This window comes from Balaenoptera musculus, chromosome 1, assembly GCF_009873245.2.
Source record: "Balaenoptera musculus isolate JJ_BM4_2016_0621 chromosome 1, mBalMus1.pri.v3, whole genome shotgun sequence".
In the NCBI taxonomy this organism is placed as follows: Eukaryota; Metazoa; Chordata; class Mammalia; order Artiodactyla; family Balaenopteridae; genus Balaenoptera; species Balaenoptera musculus.
Window position 1 is genome coordinate 114827337 of NC_045785.1, and position 11039 is coordinate 114838375.

Consider the following 11039-nt stretch of genomic DNA (forward strand, 5'->3'; position numbering starts at 1 on the left):
CTTATTTTTCCTGAGGAGATATCTTATTCAGCTTGGGCTGCTCTAACAAAATGCCATAAATTAGGGAGCTTATCAACAATACAAATTTATTTCTCACACTTCTGGAGGATGAAAGTCCAAGATCAGGGTGCCAGCATTGTCCAGTTCTGGTGAGGACCCCTTTCCAGGTTGCAGACTGCTGACTTGTATTCTCATACAGCAGGAAGAGAGCCAACTAGTTCTCCAGCCTCTTCTCATAAGGGCACTAATCTCATTCATGAAGAGTCCACCCTCATGATCTAATTACCTCACAAAGCTTCCACCTACAAATACTATCACATTGGGAATATGGTTTTAACATATGAATGGGTAACAGGCTAAAACATTCAGTCCATTGCAGGGAATGTCAAGGTAAACATAACTTTTTACATGGATAAAGGGTGTTCTGCTAAAGCTCCTACTCCTTAGCTCGCTCCATTGGTGACTTCACATAGGGAACCCTTGTCCTCAGTGGACATTTTGCTTTCCCACCCCCTATGCTTTCATCCAGTCTTTAAAGGCACCACATTGTATTGTAAAGTCATGTTCTGTTCCTTCTTCTGAGCTTGCTAGATGAAACCACCAAGTGGCCTGGATAATGGGAATAAGCTGGTTACTGGAATAAGATCTAGTATCTTTTTTTTTTCTTCTTTTAACATCTTTATTGGAGTATAATTGCTTTACAATGGTGTGTTATTTTCTGCTGTATAACAAAGTGAATCAGCTATACATATACATATATCCCCATATCTCTCCCCTCTTGTGTCTCCCTCCCACCCTCCTTGTCCCACCCCTCTAAGTGGACTCAAATCACTGAGCTAATCTCTCTGTGTTATGCACTGCTTCCCACTAACTATTTTACATTTGGTAGTGTATATATGCCCATGCCACACTCTCACTTCCTCCCAGCTTATCATTCCCCCACCCTGTGTCCTCAAGTCCATTCTCTACATCTGCATCTTTATTCCTGTCCTGCCCCTAGGTTCTTCAGAACTTTTTTTTTTTTTTAGATTCTATATATATGTGTTAGCATACGGTATTTGTTTTTCTCTTTCTGACTTACTTCACTCTGTATGACAGTCTCTAGGTCCATCCACCTCATTACAAATAACTCAGTTTCGTTTCCTTTTTTGACTAAGTAATATTCCATTGTACATATGTGCCACATCTTCTTTATCCATTCATCTGTCGATGGACACTTAGGTTGCTTCCATGTCCTGGCTATTGTAAATAGAGCTGCAGTGAACATTACTTTATTTGAATTATGGTTTGCTCAGGGTATATGCGCAGTAGTGGGTTTGCTGGGTCGTATGGTAGTTCTATTTTTAGCTTTTTAAGGAACCTCCATACTGTTCTCCATAGTGGCTGTATCAATTTACATTCCCACCAACAGGGCAGAGGGTTCCGTTTTCCACACACCCTCTCCAGTATTCATTGTTTGTAGATTTTTTGATGATGGCCGTTCTGAGGTAATACTTCATTGTGGTTTTCATTTACATTTCTCTAATGACTAGTGATGATGAGCATACTTTCATTTGTTTAATGGCAATCTGTATATCTTCTTTGGAGAAATGTCTATTTATGTCTTCTGCCCGTGTTTGGATTGGGTTGTTTGTTTTTTTGATATTGAGCAGCATGAGCTGCTTGTATATTTTGGAGATTAGTCCTTTATCAGTTGCTTCATTTGCAAATATTTTCTCCCGTAGTGAGTGTTGTCTTTTCATCTTGTTTATGGTTTGCTTTGCTGTGCAAAAGCTTTTAAGTTTCATTAGATCCCATTTGTTTATTTTTGTTTTTATTTCCATTTCTCTAGGAGGTGGGTCAAAAAGGATCTTGCTGTGATTTATGTTGAAGAGTGTTCTTCCTATGTTTTCCTCTAAGAGTTTTACAGTGTCTGGGCTTATATTTAGGTCTTTAATCCATTTTGAGTTTATTTTTATGTATGGTGTTGGGAAGTGTTCTAATTTCATTCTTTTACATGTAGCTGTCCAGTTTTCCCAGCACCACTTATTGAAGAGGCTGTCTTTTCTCCATTGTATATTCTTGCCTCTTTTATCAAAGATAAGGTGACCATATGTGCGTGGGTTTATCTCTGGGCTTTCTATCCTGTTCCATTGATCTCTATTTCTGTTTTTGTGCCAGTACCAAACTGTCTTCATTACTGTAGCTTTGTAGTATAGTCTGAAGTCTGGAAGCCTGATTCCTCCAGCTCTGTTTTTCTTTCTCAAGATTGCTTTGGCTATTTGGGGTCTTCTGTGTTTCCATACAAATTGTGAAAATTTTTGTTCTAGGTCTGTGAAAAATGCCATTGGTAGTTTGATAGAGATTGCACTGAATCTGTAGATTGCCTTGGGTAGTATAGTCATTTTCACAATGTTGATTCTTCCAATCCAAGAACATGATATATCTCTCCATCTGTTTGTATCATCTTTAATTTCCTTCATCAGTGTCTTACAGTTTTCTTCATACAGGTCTTTTGTGTCCTTAGGTAGGTTTATTCCTAGGTATTTATTCTTTTTGTTGCAATTGTAAATGGGAGTGTTTCCTTAATTTCTCTTTCAGGTTTTTCATCATTAGTGTATAGGAATGCAAGAGATTTCCATTCATTAATTTTGTATCCTGCTACTTCATCAAATTCATTGATTAGCTCTAGTAGTTTTCTGATAGCATCTTTAGGATTCTCTATGTATAGTATGATGTCATCTACAAACAGTGACAGTTTTACTTCTTCTTTTCTGATTTGGATTCCTTTTATTTCTTTTTCTTCTCTGATTGCTGTGGCTAAAACTTCCAAAATTATGCTGAATGATAGTAGTGAGAGTGGGCAACCTTGCCTTGTTCCTGATCATAGTGGAAAGGGTTTCACTTTTTCACCATTGAGAACAATGTTGGCTGTGGGTTTGTCATATATGGCCTTTATTATGTTGAGGTAAGTTCCCTCTATGCTTACTTTCTGGAGAGTTTTTGTCATAAATGGGTGTTGAATTTTGTCAAAAACTTTTTCTGCATCTATTGAGATGATTGTATAGTTCTTCTCCTTCAGTTAGTTAATATGGTGTATCACATTGATTGATTTGCATATATTGAAGAATCCTTGCATTCCTGGGATAAACCCCACTTGATCATGGTGTATGATCTTTTAATGTGCTGTTGGATTTTGTTTGCTAGTATTTTGCTGAGGATTTTTGTTCATCAGTGATATTGGCCTGTAGTTTTCTTTTTTTGTGACATCTTTGTCTGGTTTTGGTATCAGGGTGATGGTGGCCTCCTCCCTCTGCTATATTTTGGAAGTGTTTGTGAAGAATAGGTGTTAGCTCTTCTCTAAATGTTTGGTAGATTCGCTTGTGAAACCATCTGGTCCTCGGCTGTTGTTTGTTGGAAGATTTTTAATCACAGTTTCAATTTCCGTGCTTTCCATTGGTCTATTTATATTTTCTATTTCTTCCTGGTTCAGTCTCAAAAGGTTGTGCTTTTCTAATTATTTGTCCGTTTCTTCCAGGTTGTCCATTTTATTGGCATATAGTTGCTTGTAGTAATCTCTCATGATCCTTTGTGTTTCTGCAGTGTCAGTTGTTATTTCTCCTTTTTCGTTTCTGATTTTATTGATTTGTCTTCCTTTTTTTCTTGATGAGTCTGGCTAATGCTTTATCAATTATGTTTATCTTCTCAAAGAAGCAGCTTTTAGTTTTATTGATCTTTACTTTTGTTTCCTTCATTTCTTTTTCTTTTATTTCTGATCTGATCTTTATGATTTTTTTCCTTCTGCTAACTTTGGGGTATTTTTGTTCTTCTTTCTATAATTGCTTTAGGTGTAAGGTTAGGTTGTATATTTGAGATGTTTCTTGTTTCTTAAGGTAGGATTGTATTGCTATAAAGTTCCCATTTAGAACTGCTTTTGCTGCATCCCATAGGTTTTGGGTTGTCGTGTTTTCATTGTCATTTGTTTCTAGGTATTTTTTGATTTCCTCTTTGATTTCTTCAGTGATCTCTTGGTTATTAAGTAGTGTATTGTTTGGCCTCCATGTGTTTGTATTTTTTACAGATTTTTTTCCCCTGTAATTGATACCTAGTCTCATAGCATTGTGGTTGGAAAAGATACTTGATATGATTTCAATTTTCTTAAATTTACCAAGGCTTGATTTGTGACCCAGGATATGATCTGTCCTGGAGAGTGTTCCATGAGCACTTGAGAAGAAAGTGTATTATGTTGTTTTTGGATGTAATGTCCTATAAATATCAATTAAGTCCATCTTGTTTAATGTATCATTTAAAGCTTGTCTTTCCTTATTTATTTTCATTTTGGATGATCTGCCCATTGGTGAAACTGGGGTGTTAATGTCCCCTACTATGATTGTGTTACTGTCGATTTCCCCTTTTATGGCTGTTAGCATTTGCCTTATGTATTGAGGTACTCTTATGTTGGGTGCATAAATATTTACAATTGTTATATATTCTTGTTGGATTGGTCCCTTGCTCATTATGTAGTGCCCTTCTTTGTCTCTTGTAATAGTCTTTATTTGAAAGTCTATTTTGTCTGATATGAGAATTGCTACTCCATCTTTCTTTTGATTTCCATTTGCATGGAATATCTTTTTCTATCCCCTCACTTTCGGTCTGTATGTGTCCCTAGGTCTGAAGTGGGTCTTTTGTAGGCAGCATATATATGGGTCTTGTTTTTTTATCCATTCAGCCAGTCTATGTCTTTTCGTGGGAGCATTTAATCCATTTACATATAATGTAATTATTGATATGTATGTTCTTATTACCATTTTCTTAATTGTTTTCAGTTTGTTACTGTAGGCCTTTTCCTTCTCTTGTGTTTCCTGTCTAGAGAAGCTCCTTTAGCATTTGTTGTAAAGCTGGTTTGGTGGTGCTGAATTCTCTTAGCTTTTGCTTGTCTGTAAAGGTTTTAATTTCTCCATCGAATCTGAATGAGATACTTGCTGGGTAGAGTAATCTTGGTTGTAGGTTTTTCCCTTTCATCACTTTAATATGTTCTGCCACTCCCTTCTGGCCTGCAGAGTTTCTGCTGAAAGATCAGCTGTTAACCTTTTGGGGGTTCCCTTGTAAGTTATTTGTTGCTTTTCCCTTGCTGCTTTTAATATATTTTTTTTGTATTTAATTTTTGATAGTTTGATTAATATGTGTCTTGGTGTGTTTCTCCTTGGATTTATCCTGTATGGGACTTTCTGCGCTTCCTGGGCTTGATTAACTATTTCCTTTCCCATATAAGGGAAGTTTTCAACTATAATCTCTTCAAATATTTTCTCAGTCCCTTTCTTTTTCTCTTCTTCTTTGGGACCCCTATAATTCGAATGTTGGTGAGTTTAATGTTGTCCCAGGGGTCTCTGAGACTGTCCTCAATTCTCTTCATTCTTTTTTCTTTATTCTTCTCTGCAGTAGTTATTTCCACTATTTTATCTTCCAGGTCACTTATCCGTTCTTCTGCCTCAGTTATTCTGCTATTGATTCCTTCTAGAGAATTTTTAATTTCATTTATTGTGTTGTTCATCATAGTTTGTTTGCTCTTTAGTTCTTCTAAGTCCTTGTTAAAAGTTTCTTGTATTTTCTCCATTCTATTTCCAGGATTTTGGATCATCTTTACTACCATTAATCTGAATTCTTTTTTAGGTAGACTGGCTATTTCTTCTTCATTTGTTTGTTCTGTTAAGCTTTTACCTTGCTCCTTCATCTGCTGTGTGTTTCTCTGTCTTCTCATTTTGCTTAACTTACTGTGTTTGGGGTCTCCATTTCACAGGCTGCAGGTTCGTAGTTCCCGTTGTTTTTGGTGTCTGCCCCCAGTGGGTAAGGTTGGTTCAGTGGGTTGTGCAGGTTTCCTGGTGGATGGGAGCAGTGCCTGTGTTTTGGTGGATTAGGCTGGATCTTGCCTTTCTGGTGAGCAGGACCACATCCGGTGGTGTGGTTTTGGGTGTCTGTAAACTTATTATGATTTTGGGTAGCCTATCTGCTAATGGGTGGTGTTGTGTTCCTGTCTTGCTAGTTGTTTAGCATAGGGTGTCCAGCACTGTGGTTTGCTGGTCATTGAGTGGAGCTGGTTCTTTATATTGAGATAGAGATCTCTGTGAGAGCTTTCACCATTTGATATTACATGTGGCCAGGAGGTCCCTGGTGGACCAGTGCCCTGAACTTGGCTCTCCCACTCAGATGTTCAGGCCTGACACCTGGCCAGAGCACCAAGACCCTGTCAGCCACATGGCTCAGAAGAAAAGGTAGAAGAACATAAATAAATAAAATAAAGTAAAATAAAATAAAATTAAAAGTTATTAAAATAAAAAATAGAAAAATAATATTAAAAATAAAAAAATAAAACAGTAATTAAAAACAGGAAAGAAGAGAACACCAAAACCAAAAAACAAATCCACCAATGATAACAAACGCTAAAAACTATACTAAAAATAAAAAAAATTTAAAAACGGACAGACAAAATCCTAGGACAAACGGCAAAAGCAAAGCTATGCAGACAAAATCACACAAAGAAGCATACACACACACTTAGGAAAAGAGAAAAAGGAAAAAATATATATGTATAAAATGAAAGGAAGAGAGCAATGAAATTAATAAACAAATCTACCAATGATAATAAGTTCTAAATACTAAACTAAGATAAACATAAAACCAGAAACAAATTAGACGCAGAAAGCAAACCACAAGTCTACTGTTGCTTCCAATGTCCACTGCCTCAATTTTGGGATGATACGTTGTCTTTTAAAATATTCCAGAGATGCAGGGTACATCAAGTTGATTGTGGAGATTTAAGCCACTGCTCCTGAGGCTGCTGGGAGAAATTTCCCTTTCTCTTCTTTGTTTGCACAGCTCCTGGGGTTCAGCTTTGGATCTGGTTCCTCCTCTGCATGTAGGTCGCCCTTTGGCATCTGTTCCTTGCCCAGACAGGATGGGGTTAAAGTAGCAGCTGATTAGGGGGTTCTGGCTCTCTCAGGCTAGGGGGAGAGGGGTACAGAATGCTGGGCGAGCCTGCAGTGAAAGAGATTGGCGTGACATTGCAACAGCCTGAGGCACACCGTGTGTTCCCCTGGGGAAGTGTCCCTGGATCACGGGACCCTGGCAGTGGCGGGGTGCACAGGCTCCTGGGAGGGGAGGTATGGATAGTGACCTGTGCTTGCACACAGGCTTGTTGGTGGCTGCAGTAGCAGCCTTAGCATTTCATGGCCATCTCTGGTTTCCACGCTGTTAGCCGCAGCTTGCGCCCATCTCTGAATCTCGTTTAGGCGGTGCTCTGAATCCCCTCTCCTTGCGTACCCTGAAACAGTGGTCTCTTGCCTCTTAGGCCAGTCCAGACTTTTTCCTGGACTCCCTCCCAGCTAGCTGTGGTGCACTAGCCCCCTTCAGGCTGTGTTCACGCAGCCAACCCCAGTCCTCTCCCTGGGATCTGACCTCCGAAGCCTGAGTCTCAGCTCCCAGTGCCAACCCACCCCAGCAGGTGAGCAGACAAGTCTCTCAGGCTGGTGAGTGCTAGTCGGCACCAATCCCCTGTGTGGGAATCTCTCCGCTTTGCCCTCTGCACCCCTGTTGCTGCACTCTCCTCCTTGGCTCTGAGGCTTCCCACCCACCCACCCTCTGTCTCCACCAGTTAAGGGGGTTCCTAGTATGTGGAAACTTTTCCTCCTTCACAGCTCCCTCCCAGAAGTGCAGGTCCCATCCCTATTCTTTTGTCTTTGTTTTTCCTTTTTTCTTTTGCCCTACCCAGATACTTGGAGAGTTTCTTGCCTTTTGGAAAGTCTGAGATCTTCTGCCAGCCTTCAGTAGGTGTTCTGTAGGAGTTGTTCCACATGTAGTTGTATTTCTGATGTATCTGTGGGGAGGAAGGTGATCTTCATGTCATACTCCTCTGCCATCTTGAAGGTCCTCCCAAGATCCAGTATCTTTAATTTTCAGAACTTTCTACTTAAATGCTTTCAAAATTTTTTGTCCATTTATTCAATGTACAATTAGGTGGAAATGAGTTTAAATCCAGGGTTCAGTTCTTAGGTGACTGATTATAGTGAAAAAAAAAAATCATTGCCAAGGACAAATATCCTCCCCTGGGGCTGCACTTCTTAGATTGGTCATAGATTCTCTAGTTTCTACTCTGTCTCTTCACTTATTTATGGTACTGGACTATGTTCTGTCTGTGACATCTGCATTATATTTTAGGATTATAGTTGAGGGTTTTGACCTCAAGGTGAGGAACTAAGTTATATCTCAAATGAAAATATTCTTTCTATCACTGTTCAATTATACCATGATTACCAGAATTTGGATATGTAGTATCAGGAAGCAGAGGTCAGTCATATAAGAGAAGCGATAACTCCAAAAATATCACTGCAAAGCCAGAGCCAAAAGCCACAGGAAGCTTGTGGAATTTGGAATTATAATTTTTGAGAAAAATGTGTGGTTTGCTACTGACTGTTACAGGTGGAAAACCAGACTTACCTGTTGAACACTGAGGGACAACCTGTTGTTGTTGTTGTTGTTTAATGAAATTAGAAGAGCAGAAAATGTGGGTTACAGAAACAATTAGCTTAGTTCAAGAATTTTGCCCTCCTTCACAGATAGAGACTAGATCCCACAGGGACTTGGCCCTGGGGCTTACAGTCAAGCTGAATTTTATACCATTAGTAGTCTTCATCTAGAAGTTGGAAAAAACTCCCAAGGAGAATGCTTTCCAAGATAGGAAGGAAATATTATAAGTCATGGTTAGAGGTGCGTTTGAAAAGGCACATGATGGGCAACCTCACAGGCTCAGGGCTGTAGTTGACTAATTGAACATTTGAGTCAGTCACTAGGGATTATTCATGGGACAGAATGAAGGCAAGAGATGAGTCTTGCTCCTGAGAAAACTCCAGGCCAAAACTCCTGTAGGTGTTCCTATGCATTCCTGTTCCATTAATATCTCACAATTAAAGGTGAGACAGGGGTCTGTTTATCCCAGTACAGTTCCTTAGAGCCCACAGAGCCCCTTCCACTTGGTGGTTATTGTTAGATAAGCAAGAGAACAATTCTCCAACTCCTCAGATTTAGTCTTGGCTCATATGGATTTTCTATGTATAGAATAAAATATTGTTTTCATTTACTTCTTTTGTTGAGCACAGCTTTAAATCAAGAAGAGTGAGATGAAATTAGTTTTATTCATACAACATTAGAAAAGTATCACACATATAAAAAAGTCCAGAATTAAATAATGGTCTAGAATAAAGACTAGCAGACAGTGGCTTGTGAGCTTGTCAGCTGCCTGTTTTGGTAAATAAAGTGTTATTGGGACAAAGTTGTGCCCATTCATTTACACATAGTCTATGGTGGCTTTCCTACTACAATGACAGAGTTACATAGTTACAACAGAGACCTGAAAGGCCTAAACTATTTATTCTCTGGCCTTTTACAGAGAAAGTTTGCTGACTCCTGATCTAGAGCCAGAGAAACAATGATAGACAAATGGTCAGTCTGCCCATAGGGAAGTTCTTAGCCATTTTTCTCAGAGGTTACTATTTTCAGAGCTTGTGAGGATGTTCAGTGAGACAATGTTGAAGAATTATGGTCCTGTGGCCAGAAAAACAATTCTCTCCAAATCAGCCTTTTGTCCAGACTGCACATCCTCTTTCAGATGTCACTTTCCTCCCTCCACCTGGGGTCTTAACAAGGAGGTAAACACTGGAGCCTTGGGAAGGCTGGGCAGGGCTTGGTCACCCAGCCAAGCAGGAAGTGTCGGGAGCAGAAACTGTGTGACGCTGGAGCAGGTTGGCCCGGGGAGCAGTAACATGTAGACATCTCTCCAGTCTTTCTACATCCATCTCTACACGACCTTGTGGTAGCTGGGTGGCTGATATACCACAGATCAAAACCAACAAATACAAAGTGTGACTTACCTGCCTGTTCACTGAGCAGAGCTGTGAGGGGATCAAAAATCCAAGGTTAACACGGAGCATTTGCATCACAATTTAGAAATTTATATTACTCTGTTAAATTGCTCAAAACATTCCAGCTTTCCCTCATTTTCTATTCCCCTACCCCATTATCACCAACAATTCAATCTCCCTCAAACATACAACCAATCCACATTCATTTTATTTTTATTTTTATTATTATTATTATTTTTTGCCCAGTTTTCCCAACGAGTTTTATTTGGGCAGACCTGGGAACAGGGAGGCCCTGCATCTAAAAGAAGGTGTTGGGCCTCTTGGTGGTGAAGCGTGGCTTGTGCTGGCGACGGAGAACCCGGTGGGGCAGTGGGAATTTGATCTTGGAGTCGTGGAACTGCTTGACTGCTGGTCGCCGGCACTTGCCGGCTGCGATCTCCTCCACCTTCATGATCTGGATCGAGTGGGCCCGGGCACGGTGCCGGGCGCCCATGTCTCGGTAGCACTGGGTGACAGCACCGGCTGTGGTCAGGTCCCGGTACTCCCGGTACATGTTGTGGGTGCCACTGCGGGAGTCATAGCGCAGCCAGATGCCGAAGTTCTTCACCCGCAGGGGAGATTTTTCGAACACCTGTCCACAGTAGACAATTTCCCCTGAAGACTTCTTCATCTTCTTCAGCTGAGATACAGAGTACCAGAAGCGGGACTTGGCAACAACATGGTTAGGCGCAAAGATCCGCATGCGATAGAGGGGCGGCGTGCGGCACTTGGGGGTCGGCAGGCAGCGCCCCACCACCTTGTATTCTCGAAGCGTGCCCGAGGCCTTCATAACGCTCTATCCGCGCTCGCCGCCACCCTCGAAAAGGAAGTGACCGCCCTCGCGCAGCCGCTCAACTCCCATTTTATTTTTTTAAATTAATTTTTGTTGGTGTATAGTTTCTTTAACCCTCATTCATTTTACAATCATGAGGCAAATTGCAAACCTTCTCTTCCCCAAAGGGATTGCCAGAAGCAAGTCCCATGGATGTTGGATGTTTAGTGATTCTCTCCATTTCATTTTGCTTCCCCTCTCCCCCACCAACTGCCTTCTCACCCATGCTTTTCAAAGGGTAGACACTGTGCTACATGATAACACGGTCTCAAGTCACA

General features: G+C 40.4%; 1 protein-coding gene across 1 annotated transcript; it reads right to left on the reverse strand.

Annotated features, from left to right (window-relative positions):
• Positions 1–10131: 10131 nt before the first annotated feature.
• Positions 10132–10775, reverse strand: LOC118886127 (60S ribosomal protein L18a-like). Its single transcript, XM_036835366.1, has one exon. It carries the CDS (start codon positions 10717–10719, stop codon positions 10189–10191), a length of 531 nt encoding a protein of 176 aa, XP_036691261.1. The 5' UTR covers positions 10720–10775; the 3' UTR covers positions 10132–10188.
• Between the last annotated feature and the right edge of the window lie 264 nt (positions 10776–11039).